This window comes from Sphaeramia orbicularis, chromosome 12, assembly GCF_902148855.1.
Source record: "Sphaeramia orbicularis chromosome 12, fSphaOr1.1, whole genome shotgun sequence".
Lineage (NCBI taxonomy): Eukaryota > Metazoa > Chordata > Actinopteri > Kurtiformes > Apogonidae > Sphaeramia > Sphaeramia orbicularis.
Genome location: NC_043968.1, coordinates 44,033,977 through 44,049,754, shown reverse-complemented (window position 1 = coordinate 44,049,754; position 15,778 = coordinate 44,033,977). Strand labels below are relative to the sequence as shown.

Below are 15,778 nucleotides of genomic sequence, written 5' to 3'. Positions count from 1 at the left end.
ACACAGGACAGGGGGAATGAAAGGACAGGGGGTGGAGCTTATGTAGGAAGACTGAATGGTGGGGTGTGTTTGTTTGTTTGTTTGAGTTCTAACATCAACTGTGTTTCTCAGGGTTCGCTTACTCCGCCTTGAACTCTGCTCATTAAACTTAGAACTAAAATGTGTCCTTTAATGTCCCAGTTCATCAAGCATAACTAAATTTATCTGCATCCTGTGCACTGAACAAACTCATACCACCTTAATAGGGCTGCGAAGTGGCAGCAGATGTTGTTTGCCATCTAACCTGCCTTTCTTACCCTCCTCCTCCTCCTCCTCCTCCTCTTGCTCACCTCATCCTGTATAGGGATACTTTAGTGATCCCTGGAATGTGTTTGATTTCCTCATCGTAATTGGCAGCATAATAGACGTCATTCTCAGTGAGATCAACGTAAGTATGATGCCCACTCTCACTCTCCTTGCCTCTCCTCCTCTCTCTGTCTTGTGAGCTTTCCTTTCTGCTTCTCTGACTTCTAAATCTTTCATTTCCTTTCTTCTTGTTGCTACTCTGTGTCAGTCTGTTTTCTCTCCATCCTTTTCTACTTTGTCGGATCTTTCTCCTCCTCCCCTCCTCCTCCTCCTCTTCTTCCTCCATCCCCTACTCCAAGATGGCCACTGCTGCTCAGGGGCCACAAGTGTCTCTGAACGAGAACTGGCTTCTACCTCGGTTTCATAAAAAAAAAAAAGGAGGCAACAGAGGCAGGGTTTAGCTTTAAAAGCAATGGTTTTCTGTCTTGCATCCTCAGAAGGCGCTAGGTTCTTCTCTCCTAACACGCTTTTAAAATGTCTGGCTTTTTTCTTTTTTTCTTTTTTTTTTTTTTTTACTTTTTGACAGACTGTGACATGTCCTCAGGTTTAATCCCCTAACTAACTGAACTAACTCACTGACCAATCACAAACAGCCTTACGTATCGTGTCATTTCCGACTGCAGCAAAGGGGATGTTTTTTTGTTGTGATTTTGTTGCAATTTGTTCTTTACTGTTGTTCTTGTAAACATTTTCCTTTCATGGACAAGCATGATTGATTGCTACTGCTCTTCCTCTGCTGTTCATCTCTTCCAGACTGCCCCCTCTTTTCTTTTTTGCCATTTAATTTTGTTGATTCTTTCCCTCTTTCCTCCAACTAAAATATCCAGTGGTCATGTATATAATGGTTTTTTATCTTATTTTTCTCCTCTCTCCTTTAATTTGTTTTACCATTTTTACATGTCTTATGTTCTGTCCTTTTTTTCTATTCTTTTTCTGTTCTTTCCACCCATACGCAGCATTATTTTGTTGATGCATGGAACACATTTGATGCCTTGATAGTTGTGGGTAGCATTGTTGACATAGCGATCACTGAAGTTAACGTAAGTAGTCCAACTCCCTCCCTCCCTTCCTGCCTGCCTGTACTACCATTCCCACACACACAAACAGACCGAGTGCTGATACCATCTCGCATGCTTTCAAATGATTAGGAAACTTCAGCTGCATGAGATTTGGACTAAAGCAAGCCCTGATGATGTCTGGAAGTAAGAACAGCCAGATGTAGAGCAATTGAGCCTAAATGAAATGTTACATTTGAAGACTTTATTCACGAGACATAAATATGCACCATTTTCTTTGAACATTTAATCCTTACATTATGTTATGTTTGACATTTCTGTACTTTTGGCATCATAGTTTCATTTATAATCATATGTCAGCCGTTGGGGACATTACATTATACTTATTCCATCTTCCAGTTTGATAAATTAATTATACTGTATACATGTATAAATGATAATAAACAATAGAAGTTGCAACACAACTTCATTCCAACCTGTTTTCCCCTACGGCTTCTCTCTCTGTTTTTCTTCAGCACTATAATGAGGCTGCAAACACAGCTTTAGTTAACTGATCTTACCAGTATTTTGTATGGATTTTCATATATTTGAAACATCTTTCGATAGGTATTCAAGCCTCGGTCTGCTGAGCATCAATAGCATCTTAAACTATTGCATTTGTCAATAGAACCTATTGCATTGTCTCAGCATTTGGTTTGGTTTCACATCTTAACCTTTTATCATTGTCACAGGGGATTGTGTCCATTCCCCTGGCATGATGGACACTGTATAGCATGACAGACATAAAGGTGGTATATCCAGGCCTGGTACTGTGTGTCACTTACAGTATTTCAGAGGAAATAACCAGCAAAAGGAAGATTTGCTGGCATTCAATTTTAAACAATGGTGTTTTGACCCAAAGGTTGTGAAATTCATAAATCACCAGGGAAACTTTCAATTCAGATGAGAAAAATACAAGTTGCAGTCAGGTTTTTTTTTTTTTTTCGTCCAGCAATAGCAATGTGAAGACATGGGGAACAATTTGATCCATAAATGGATTTACTCAGAACCCGTAAAATTTATGTAAATGTATGTATGAATTCATTTATTATCAACGTGGAGGCCCTATGGTCAACAGTGGTGCTGAATAAGAATGAATATCCCAAACACAAGTCAAATGTTGAGTGTCTTTTGTATTTACACTTCAGGGATAATTGGTGTTTTATTCATGTGATATTCAAAGTGGTCTTTGGCAGGAGAAGAGTCTGAGAGCCATGCAAAGCGGTAAAGTGCGGCCGGACAGAACTGGGCTGTGCTTCGCATTAGAACAGGCTAATTTTTTCTTTTTGTGCTGATTTGTTAGAGGAGCTGATCATACTTTACTGTGGTCTGATCTGTAGAATGACCAAATACCAGAACAGAATAGTTTATTAAAACATCTTCTATATGCTGTTGATCACAGATTTTCGACAATTTTACACCATCCATCAACACAAACACACATCTACCCGCTCTCTGTTACTTTTACTGGATTATACTACACATATACAACCTAATGCTAAAACGACACATTTTTCATCTCTCTGTGGAACATCTTTGAAAAGCCTTAATGTTAATTTAGATTGTTGTGTTTTCATTTAACTATTGTTCAAAGCAAACCCTAAAGGATTTAAATTGAATCCATGTTTTAAGTGAGGTTACTATGAGAGACTTAGCATCAATTATATGCTAATTTATATACAGGTATAGGTTTAATCAAAGTCCTCTCACACCCTTGACTGTAAGCATGGTGGTTCTTTGAGGACATAAAGCAAGAAAAGGAAATGCACATATGTTTACCTGTGGTGAAATGCAGTGTGTTTCACCTCAGACAGAACTGGCCAGGCATACAAATAAGGTTAGTGTATCCCAGGGGTTTAAGAGCCTGGCTTTTGTTTTCATGCCTCTAGATAGGGAATCCATTTGTCCCCATGAGAGACTGACAAAACTGTTTAGAAATGACAACAGGTAATTTCGAAATGGTGCTAGGATATTGTATGTTTTATTCAGTTTTTTCTGATGTACTGTAGTTACTGCAGGAATTTGATCTCAGTGGAATCCTTAAAGTGTCCTGCTGTGATCCTAAAGAAAAGAGTGTATTCTTAACTTATAGGTATATAGACTTACAGACAAGGCTGTTAAAGTAAAGCACGTGATTTAGATACCACATCCTCCTTTATAGTCACCAGGCCAGAGATATCCATCTTTGTCATCTATACAAGTCACTGATGTCGCACTTTATACTTTGGTTTGGAGTTTGCCTTTGTTTTGGTTTGATTGGTTTGATTGATTGGTTTGCCGTTCTTTCTGAATGACTCATAATTTTCTTGTCTTACTTCTAACCTAAAGGCATGCCCCAAGTCTGTTTTTCTTCTTTTGTGGTGATCTTTAATGATTTGGGTGATGAGATACCCAAGCTACCTTTCTTTTTCCTTTTTTAAGAAACCCTCCGCACCACAAATCCTGTGAGAACTCTTGCCTGTTTTTGAAGTGGGACCCGGTGACTTACATTTTAAATTTTAGTCTGTGATTGCATTTCATCAGACAGTAAAGCACAAGTGAATGCTTTTTAACGTACTGAGCAATGCAATTAGAAACTAATAGTAGCAGCCTGCCAAAAGATTTCTCTCTTTCATTGCATTGCTAAGTGCAGGGAGAAGTGCAGTTACAGGCCAGCTTTTAAAATGTTATCACTTTTCCTTCAGTTAATATTAAATAGCTAAAATATCTTTTGAGTGCACCCACTATGCTGCGCTGTTGGGTGCTTGTTGATTTAGATTAGCTGCCCTTTTTGTGGACTGAATCAGAAAAACTTTTTAATCCTGGGTCTCTAATTCTTCCCAGCGGGTGCTTCTTAAATCTTATGTTTCTTTTACACATTTGGTTTTGGTTTGAGTAGAAGTAGTGTGAACAGATTGGTATTGGATTGCTCTGAGCGGTGTCTTGCAGATGATGCCAGTATGGACTGCATCTCTTTTTCTCTCGGGAATGCCTCCTCTTCTGCTCTTCCTCACTGCCTTCTATCTCCTTCTCTCTCTGATCTTTTTTCAGTTCTCTTAACTCTTCTGTTATGGATGTTTATCTCTCTCTCTCTCTCTCTCTCTCTTTCTCTGTCCTCTTCTTTGTTGGTGTATGGTGCAGCTTGCTCACCTAAAATGCAAGCTGGGTAACATGGGTCTCTCCGTGTTTGCTTTTGATGCAAGACATAAACAAAGCTGATATAAAGTTAAATATAATTGTGCTATTTCTATTCAACCTAACACATTACACATTGCAGTTTAAAAAGCTTGCAACAGATGACTAATCAATAAGAACTGAAGTAGAAGTAGCCATCTGACACAAAAAAACATGATCAGTCTAAGGAAACCCATGTTACCTGTTGAAGTGATAAAGTAATTTCTTGAAAAAAAAAACAAAAAACGGGGATTGTGAGAAAGCAGTTCAAGGTGAATTTCACCATTAAGAAATTGGATGATCTGGCAACTATTTACATATGCACTACTGTTTAACCTGTTAGGGCTGGGACTTTTGTTAGTTTTTGTGAAAATGATGCTTGTTCTCAGCTCTTCTAGGGCCACAAATTCACTGTAGATTTCTTAATTTGTTTCGTGTTTGTTCATGATGAGATATTTAATGAGGAATGATTGGAATCTAATTTGATTCTGATTGCAAAAATTGAAGCAGATTTAGACTCAAAGTATATTTAAATTGACCCAGTTGGCCCTTCAAATAATTAACACACATACAAATACACACTCTTTCACTAGTTGACAAAGTTATAAAGTTCAATAATACCAATGTTCTTCCCTGGATTCCTCCTTCCTACCCTCCCAAAAATCTTCCCTACTCATCCTCCTCTATCCCCTCCCCTCCTTTCTTAACTTACTCCTTTTACCTTCCCTCAATACCATTTTTTTCTTATCTGACGTGTTTACACATACAGACGTGCACATACTCTTTTCAACCCCAGCTCGTCTCATTGTTCACTTTAACCCAGGCTGATCAGAGCATGTGCGGGTGTACTGGTCATTACTGTGATAGCACTCGATACAAGAGTACATCCTGTAGTATCCACTTTAGTAGTGTTTAATGTGTTACATCCTTAGTCTATGTGACCATAAAGGTGTGTGTATGGCCCTGTTAAAATTATTTTTAAATGCATCATTAGTTCCCTTTCGGTCAGTTCACTCGATACAACACATGTACTATGGGACATCACACCCTCTCGTGGCCTGGCTAAAGACACCTTTATTCACGCCTGAAAAGGCAAATGACCTGTGTGATGTACATGCAGGGGGGGCTTCGCATATTTAACCACTGTCAAACAGTCATCTCTCAGATCAATAGCCGCTCTTCACCGAGCACAGGTGCGCGGCAGGGCAACAAAATATTGTACTTCGTTCCTCTCCCTCAGGGAACAGAAGTTAGAGACATAACTGTCATCTCTCAGTCGTTATGCTCTTCACCTCACTGACAGCACCTCTGCCGAGTGTGGCTAGCTAGCTACTGCTAGTTAACTCGGGGTCCCAAATAGCTACCGCTAGCTCAAAGTTACTTCACCTGCCCCTGTTGGTGTTAGCCACCATTAGCCTTCTGGTTAGTGCGGCTGCCCACGGAGCGCTAATTTTGAGCGATGAGCACTAGATCCAAGTCGGCAAAGTTGAAGTCTTCTGTTCGCCCTTGTCCGGAGGAGTGCAGCTTCTCTTTGCAGAAGGACCTACATGATACCTTTCCCGTCTGTCTGGGGATTGTCCACGCCAGGAGAGCGTTGACAGAGTCCGAGGCTTGTGCTCTCTGCAGCCAGCTTCCACACTCGACCTTGGAAAGATGGGTAAAGTTTGTGGAAAAGGTGCTAGGAAATACAGTTATCACTCAGTGTGACCCCCTCCTCTCCAAGTTGGTGACCCTAGCTTCATCTGGGTCTGCCAGTGGAGAATTTTTGGTTGAAGTCCCCGCTGGTAGCTTGGCAGACCAGATGGAGCTCATTGATGGGTTAGCTGAGGTTGAACTTATGAGTGCACTGCTCAGCTGCAGTTTGGGTCGTGCCTAGCCCAGGATGATGATGACGTGCTTGACATTGGACTGGACATCCACAGGCTGTCAGAGGATGAGCATGATGTTATAATGTCCGCTCACAGTGCCGCAGCTGCTGCTCTGACTGTCCAGGCTGACACTTTCTTCTTCTCCCTGTGCGATTGTGCCGCAGAGAAGTTGGAGGTGGGCTGATCCTCGCCACTCCCAGCTTAGAAGATTGTTTGTGGGTTTTTTCCTGCCCCATGAACCGATGACCATTAAGAACTGCCTGCCAATTTTCCCAGACTTTATGTCTGAGCTCACCTCATCATGGAACAAACCGCTGTCTACTCGCGTCACAGTGCCCAGCTATGAACAGTATATGGACCTGGGGGGAACTGAGAAGGCCAGTTTGGGGTGTCTTCCACCTATGGAACCATCCCTGGCAGCATATCTGGCCCTGTCTCACAACCAGGGTGTAGGTGACACCCCAGCTCTCCCGTCTAGCACTGCAGGTTCTCCACCTCACAGTTCGACAAAATTTACCATGCTCAGGCCGGTGCCACTTGTACCCTGAGCTCTGCCACCATGCTCCAGGCATACCAGGGCATGTGTCTAGCGGAGCTGGGCTCATTGATGCCCTCTGATAGCCCTCTGGCTCCTCTCCTGAATGAGGTAAGGGTTACATTGGATTATGTCTTGCAGGTGTCACACTGTGCCACACTCTCCCTGGGTAGAGGAATGGCCTCTACAGTGGTGGCACAGAGACACATGTGGCTAACCCTATCCAACATTCCAGAGAGGGACAGAGTGGTTTACCTGGATCAGCCTTTGCCAGCTGGCAGTCTGTTTGGGCAGTCGCTTAACGTCATTCAGACCAGGTGTGGGAGGCGGTTTCATCCCATCCTGGACCTGCGAGTATTAAACAAATTTCAACGAACTTGCAAGTTCAAAATGGGTCCTCTCGTGAGAGAATGGAGGGTGCATAGCAGTAGTGGCTCAGATATGGGAGCAGTTTGGCAGGACGGAAGTAGACCTCTGTGACCCCAGAGCAAACATGCACTGCTGTCTGTTCTTTTCCCTTACAGACCAAACTGCACCTCTGGGAACGGAGTGCTAGCTCATCTGTGGCCCACAACCCTCCTGTATATGTTTCCTCTAGTGGAAATGATACTTCCAGTCTTGGAAAAGGTGCGACAGCTGGGACTGTCTTTAATTCTGGTGGCTCCCAGGTGGCCAACGAAGTCATGGTATGCAGATATAATCAGCCTGCTGGCAGTGAGACTGTGGCCACTCCCTCTATGCAGGGACCTCCTCTATCAAACAAGGGGGAAGTGCTTCATCCCAGACTGGAGCTGTGGCAGCTGCAAGCCTACCTGCTGAAAGGTCAAATTTAATAACCAGGGGTCTACCCCCCAGTGTGGTGGCTACGATCCAAAGTGCTAGAGTGTCATCCACCAGAGGCCTGTATGCCTGCAAATGGCGCATGCTTCAGCGGTGGTCTCTTGAACAGTTCCTTCAGGGGCTGCTGGAGAAGGTCCTTGCCTTTTCTACCATAAAAGTTTATCTGGTGGCATATCGGCTTGTCATATTGGTTTTAATGGGGTACTGCCAAGCTCTCACCCTCATGCAGTTTTTGAAGGGAGTTCACATACTTAAGCCTGTTGTTAGATCCAGCATTCCCTCATGGCACTTGGTGTTGGAACTTGAGGCCCTATGTGATTTTTCATTTGAGCCGATTAAGTCTACAGATTTGAAATTTCTTTCATACAAGCCTGCATTGCTTCTGGCTTTGACCTCTGCAAACTGAGTGGGTGACCTTCATGCCTTGTCAGCGCATCACTCCTGTACATAATGCTCCTCAGATGGGTTGAGGTATATATTACATCCAAATTCAGCATATTTGCCAAAGGTTACCCCTGAGGATTACAGCTCCATGGCTTTTGAGCTTTTGAGTTTCTGCCCCCCTCTTTTTTTTTGGAGGAGCAGAAAAGGTTGCACTCCCTGTCCCCGGTGCGTGTGCTACATGCCTACTTAGATCACACTGGGCCTGTGCGTCTGTGTGACCATTTGTTTGTCTGCGTTGCCAATCCAGCCAGGGGTAAGGCCTTGTCTAAGCAGCGCCTCTCTCACTGGATTGCAGAGGCTATCTCTCTTGCATACAACAGCAATGGTCTCTCATTGCTGCAGGGTGTGAGGGCACATTCCACCTGAGGCATGGTGACATCTTGGGCTCTTTTCAGAGGGGCATCTCTTATTGAGATCTGCTCTGCACCAAGTTGGGCATCACTGCACGCTTTTGTTTAGTTCTACTGTTTGGATGTGGCAGCCCCTTCAGTGGCACACTCTGTCTTAACTGCTGGGTGTACTATGGACTAAGGTGCTGGCAGTTGACCCGTTTGGTAGCTGCTCTGCGGGTCGTGAATGCATGTCCCATAGTACATATGTTGTACCGAGTGAATCAGCTAAAAGGGAACAAACAGTTATGTCTATAACTTCTGTTCCCTGAGGGAGAGGAACGAGGTACAACACTTAGTTGCCCTGCCACGCAGCTGTGTTCAGTGAAGAACAGCTATTGAACTGAGAGATGACTGTTTGATGGTGGTTAAATAGGCAAGGCTCCACCTGGACGTACGTCACACAGGTCATCTGCCTTTTGAGGCATGAATAACGGTGTCTTCAGCCAGGCCATGGAAGGGTGCTATGTCCCATTGTGCATGTGTTCTACCTCGTTCCTCTCCTCAGGGAACAGAAGTTATAGACGCAACTGTTCATTTTCTTCCTCATTTTCCACTCTTTTCCTTCTTTAGTCCTATTTTCCTCCTTATGCCTTCCTTCCTATGAACTTTCTTTCCCCTTTCCTATTCCTGCACTAAAAGTTAATCTTAATAGATTCTATCTCTAGTTGTGCTGTGTCAGGTCTTCTTTATTTAAGATTGAGGGTAATGATGCATGGAAATTGTGCTAGGGCATTTTAACAGGGTCAGTACCAAAGCAGAGTGAACAGCTCTCGAGTCATAGATTAAATTAGTAGTTAATCTATCACTCTATCCGTATAAGCCTTTGCAGTACTAGGGGTCACCAGTAAGTGTAAGTCTACATATGCTATTTTTGTGCATCGTAGTGTTATGTAGTTACAACCGTCTATTTCCAAAAGCATCTTAAGTCATTTTTAATAAATTGATATTAATGCCTTGTCTTTCTTGATGTGGTCTTCTGATGCTTCTTTGACCTAACAGTAGATATGGTCTTGTTCATTTAACATTATTGGACCACAAGTAACATACAATCATAGATTATTTTTCATTTCACAAGGTGCATGGGATTACTATTGTTACATCAAATTGCTGTCTGAATAACACACCTCCAAAATAGGCATTGTCTTTACATGCTCAAGATGCTTTTAGGAAATATAACCCAAGTACAGATAAAGCTTCAACCACTGTTACTGTACTGTATCTTCAGCTGGCAGAAAGAAAAACAGACAGTGACAGAGGCGCCACCCTACTCCCTAAACACACATATACACTCATCAAACACACACTCATCATACACACAAATCCTTGGTGTCACAGGATGACCTTATACATAAATGTTGCACATGCACACGTACACAGTCGTCACTCTTCGCCTCTGCAGCTGACCCAGACTGTCATTCATTATTTTTGCCCTTAAGGCGTTGGGCAGCAATTTCTCAATATTTTTCAATCCCTACAAGTTTCAGTCTCTGAGTACTTTGATAGTAACTGATTCAGTCTCATGTGGCCTACACACACACAGAAGTCAGGGCCAGTGCATATATTATATAGGCAGTAATATCCAGATTCAGTTGCGGCTCTGGATGAATTTGTGTGTTCATCTTTTGGAATGGTTTATTTGAGACTGGACTCTAGCTTACCCAGTGAAAAATTCTCAAAACTTTATTTATAAAAACACTCACATAACATACATGTACAGTGATACAAATACATACACACATGCCAAGGCGCGGCTCTGGTGCTGATCTATGTTGCCTTTCCTTAAAGCCAGCTGACTCCTCCTCGTCTTCGTCCTCCTCCTCTTCGTCCTCCTCCTCCTCCTCTTCCTCCTCTCACCCCCCTGTGGTAAGGCCAATGGTACGCTCCGACGGTAACCTCGTCCGCCTCCCTTCCTCCTCCACCATCCCTACATTCCTTCATCCTTCCATCCCTCCTTCTACCGCATCATCCAGGGTATGATCCAAAACTTTTGGCTTGTCACCTCTCTTCTGTTGCTGTCATCTTCTGCAGCATGCCCAGAGTTATATTTGTGTAACTGCTGTTTGTACTTTTACATGTTTATATATGTGTGTATGGTGAAGGACACTCTATTGTGCAGGTCTAGTATAAATGTAGTCTTGTGACTTTCCTTGAGTGGTTATTGTTGTTGCCATGGCACCCGCTGCCCCCACCTCCCCCATGGCTTGCAACTTGCTCCCCTTTCCCTTATGGGTGTGGTACTTTAGTGCTTCTTCATTGGTGCAAGTCATTATAGTTACACTATCACCCTGTTTCTGTTCCCTTCACTCTTCACCAGCCTGCAATGTTCCTATCTATCTATCTATCTATCTATCTATCTATCTGTTTTTCTATCTGTCTGTCTGTCTGTCTGTCTGTTTATATCTATAAATCAGTCTATTTGTTTGGATGTTTCTTAATAATTCAAACTATTCTTATTCGGTCTGTTCCTCCACTCTCTCTCTTTCTCTCACACTGTCACTGTACCTCTTCCGCGCACTACCCCACTCTCTCAATGGTGCAATGGTGCCCACTGTGGTCCAGTTGTGGTATTACATGCGGTACAGAATTGTGAATTACACTCCTCAGAAGGAAGTGTCATTTTCAGCATATCTGACATTGGAGTTTGGGACAACTCATGTCTTCACTTACTTATCAACATCGCTGCAGCAGAACAAAAATGTGATATCCATGTTAGAAATGCACAACATTGAAACCAGTGTAATGAATTTTCCCAATTTAGGTTTTTGAACATTATAGAAATCATTTATACTTACGATGAATTTATTTATTCTGTTGAGAAGTAACATATGACATCTGTTATCCCAAACTACAGGAAGATGTGCAGAGAAAGGCAAGTTCTTTTTAGGAGCACATTGTGTTGTTCTCTGTGGGATTAGCATAAAGAATTGATGGCCTCTTGGAAAAATACAAATGGCAACAAACAGATTCAGAGTCCTGAAGGATGATCTTGGATTTTTGGGTCACACAGAGTTGTATAGTTTAGACAGTTGCAGTTGGTTTTGTAGAGAACTATATTATACTTTGTGGCAGTGACAATGGTGCATTTATGTATATGGTGTGGGTAATTCAATGCACGCTGCTGTGTTTATGTATGTGTGGTTGATGTTGCTTTTTAAACTGCTCCCTCTAACATTTATTATGGCTATAATAACCTCAGATAGTTTGTTGCATGTATAAACTGGTACTAGTAACACCTAACTGATTTTTAGAATGTGTTGAAAATGTGTGGAACATGCTCAGGCCTCAGTTACTGTATGACCTGCATCATACTTAGCATTGTTTCCTTTGTTTTTTTCTTCGTTTTTGTCCCAGAGAAGGAGCAGTAGCAGCATAAATAAATAAATCTGTATTAGAAAAGCACTCAGCAAGATGGCTAAATATTTCATCATGGAGTTATTTCCTGTGGTTGACTTGTGGGACAATAGACAGTTAGAAAGCTACAGTGCTTCTCAACCTTGTACCTGAAACTTTACTAAGGCATAAATTGAAGAAAGTGCAGAATTCCCAGCATAAATGAAATAATTGCGTGCTGAAATGGGTTGTGAGGCCAAATGCAGCATGTTTTTGTACAGCAAGATGCAGACAAGATATAAAGAGAAGGTAAAGATGTAGAGATTTTACACCCATAGCAATATTGTATTTTACCTACAGGAAGCTGCACTGGACAGCAAAATGTTTATCCCCCTAATTGTCATTTTTGGATATTTTACTCCCAGTAGCCAGTTGCTCTGTGACAGACAAACAATTAGCCTACCTGCATGATTTATTGAACAGGAACTTGACTGCAGTTTACCGTTTCTTTACTGTACCTGTTGTGGGTCAACATCAATGATTGATGGAATAGCTTACCTTCACAAGGGAGAAGTCTCTGACCTAAAATCCGTTTAAGAGTCATAGTCCATGCTGGTGTGGAATAATAGTTAGAAATTATGTTAATGCTTGTTTGACTAGTGTCATTTCATGGATCGATTTTTCTGTAATATCACATAAAAATAAATGTAAAATGTGAGTACTTATGGTCTTGACCGTGACACATTACGATGGAATTCAGTGATTGGAGAAGGCCTAGTATCAGTGAAGACTAATCTTATGTATAAAATTTAGTTTTTTATGGGTCAGTGAACTGTCTTGAGGAGAATTCACAGTCAGACCAGTCTGACAGGACTTTTGGAATAATTGTTTATATAAAGGGAAAGATGCTGTAAAACAGGTATATTTACATAGTTAATGGTGGTGGTTTGTTGATGATTTTGTTGCCAAGTGACTTTTCCATGAGGCTATAAAAACAAGCATGATTGCCCGATTCTCTCCCAGATCTCTTTTGTCAGTTGATTTTGATGGGATTTTGTAGGACGCAGCTTTCCATATATTAACTCTGTATGTGTGTGTGTTTGTCTGTGTGTGTGCGCATGTGTGTGTTATGCTTATTTACATCCATGTGTATGCGTGGGTGGGAATATGCATACAAATGTTCTGTGTCTCATCACATGTATGTCTGAACTTGTTCATATGTTTGTATGTGATTATACCTGTGTGTATGTCTGTATGGTGTGTATGTCTGTATGGTGTGTGTGTGTGTGTGTGTGTGTGTGTGTGTGTGGATATATGTGTCCCTTGCCTATTTGCGTGTGTCCTCATGCGTCCTGTGTTTTTTATAAAAAAACACCAAACCCCACCAAAAGGGACTGCAGAACTCTGAAGAGAACGCCAGGATCTCCATCACCTTCTTCCGGCTGTTCCGCGTGATGAGGCTGGTGAAGCTGCTGTCTCGCGGGGAAGGGATTCGGACCCTGCTGTGGACCTTCATCAAATCCTTCCAAGTGAGGGGAGAACCGGACACAACATGCTAGAACAGGGGGTTGGGTTTACACAGGACAGATAACAGAAACTGGACATTTAACCCTGCTGTGACACAGTTAGAAAACCACATTTAACATGTATTTGTTAAACAGCTGCTGTAACCAAAACATGAGATTTATTCACCACTTTGAGATGCTACAATACCAACCTTTAGACCTTTAATTATAATTTTATTAGTGCTGTCAAACGATTAACATTATTAATCAGATTAATCACAGGGTTGCTGTAAATTAATTTTGATTAATCAAGATTAAATATCATTCATTTTTAACCTGTATTAATGGCGTTTCATTTTACTTGAGCAAACAGACTCAAGAAAAAAGGGAATATATACGCACTTAACATGTTTGTCACAAGCTGGGTGACGTGTTAGCCAAAGTACTAGCAGAATCCCCGACTAACGTATGCTTCACATTAATGTGGTATTTAGGGCTAGAAGTGTTTTGGTGAAAAGAAAACTCCTTCCTGCAGAGTGTGTATAATACTTTATGTCAGTTGACTGTTCCCTCTTGGGTTTTTTTGTACTCAAATTTCCCATCCAGAGGGCCACCGTGCTGTTTAGCATCTTCCATCTTTATGGGTTGGTTCTGTTGCCTGTCACTACCAGAAGAACTGCCCATTTGCGCATGCTTGACAGTAACTCTATTTGGACAAACTACCCGAAATGCATTGCCAGAGACGTTCAGAGTAATTTTGCACTGCAGATGGGTTAATTGCGTTAAAATTTTTAATCAGATTAATCATGATGATGGATTAATTCACGTTAATGCATTAATTTTGACAGCCCAAAATGTTATACTTTATTTTTGTAGTTTGTGATTTAGTGGAACATAGATACACAAAAGAAATGAACATTAAGGTCAACAGGGGTTACACTTGTACCCCATACATTATAAGTAAACCTACTCAGTAGTGCCAGGAATAAAGAAAAGCTTAAATCAGGATACTCCCAGAGGAAATTGAATTTGTACTGTATCCAGTATATTCACTTACAAACCCAGTGTGAGACAGTTTAAGAAAAAGTCATAAACCACCAACCAAAGAAGTATCTAACAATACCAGGTACTTTGTCCAGGACCTTTTGTCCTGTGTAACTGTAAAATCACAGTTATGTTTGTGATAGCTCAAAGTCATACAACAACACAGTGGTCACACAGGGTTAAAATTTGATCCTTATTCTTGTGTAAATCCATCCAGGTGGAGTCTCACAAGCCACCCTTCCTTTACTTGCTTCCTCCCTCCTAATCTCCATTTCTTCTTGACATGGATTCTTTTATTAGAGTTTTCACTATGATGGGGTAGGAAAGAGGGAAGATGTGAGGTATCGGAGAGGAGGTTTAGGAGTCTCACAGAAGTAGGGAGGGATGTAGGGGCAAAGCATAAAGTTTTGGGTACAGGCAGGAAGTAAAAAACCTTTACCGTACCTTTTTCTTCTGTCCTCCCCCCTCTCTTCTTCTTCCTCTATTTCTTCTTCTTCTTCTAACACTTTTTTTCTCCTCAACACTCTACTACTAATCCCTGGGAGCTCACCATTCCCTGTAGGCGAGTTAAGCAGTAGATAAGTTTAATGAAGCACTCCACCAAAAAATGAAATCATTTGATAGAGAGTTGCAGGGGAAAAAAAAATAATCTGTTCTCTCTCTTGTGTTAGTTGAGATGGGCCTCTTCATGTTACAGCACAAGCATTTAGTGACACAGAAAACAGTACATGTATATGAACATTGCTAAGCTATTTTCACTTATGGATAAGGCTGATTTGTTATTACATTCTAACTTCTTGCAAAGATCAGGACATTTTTTGCTGATGCAGATAATTTGTCATGATTTGGCCCTGCTCTCCCAAGCACAGGGGTAATGTTAGCCAGGAGCTCAGTTCCGCTCTGTAACCCAGGTGTGTAAATGTAACATACCTGTCATGGCCATGTTTGGGTCTTTACCTTATGTACCATTTGTTGGGACTGGTCTCCTGGTTAAAATCAGAGAGCAGTTTGTATTTTACTGTGGTTTTTCACTCCTGAGTCAGATGATTTGTCCTAGAGTGTTTTTGGTGTGGTGCCACAGAGGTATGCTGATCCATTCACAATCATTCATATATTGCTAATCGTTTTCTTAAATTATACCTGTCACTGTTAACGCTAAAAGCTGTCCACACATGAGGTCGGTCAAACTTGTTAACAGCTATTTCCTAAATCATTTGCCAGCTGGATGTGTTCCGCTTTATTTCCATGATAGTGAATGGTCTGCAGC

The 15,778-nt window shown here is 41.7% G+C and overlaps 1 protein-coding gene across 1 annotated transcript in view; it reads left to right on the top strand.

The window, feature by feature from the left end:
• The window catches only part of cacna1c (calcium channel, voltage-dependent, L type, alpha 1C subunit), a 228,548-nt gene that overhangs the window by 188,675 nt on the left and 24,095 nt on the right, over window positions 1–15,778 (top strand). The window contains exons 34-36 of the mRNA XM_030151107.1: window positions 344–427; window positions 10,418–10,603; window positions 13,354–13,491. Coding sequence (XP_030006967.1) covers window positions 344–427; window positions 10,418–10,603; window positions 13,354–13,491 — 408 coding nt within the window. The remainder of the gene's footprint in view (window positions 1–343; window positions 428–10,417; window positions 10,604–13,353; window positions 13,492–15,778) is intronic.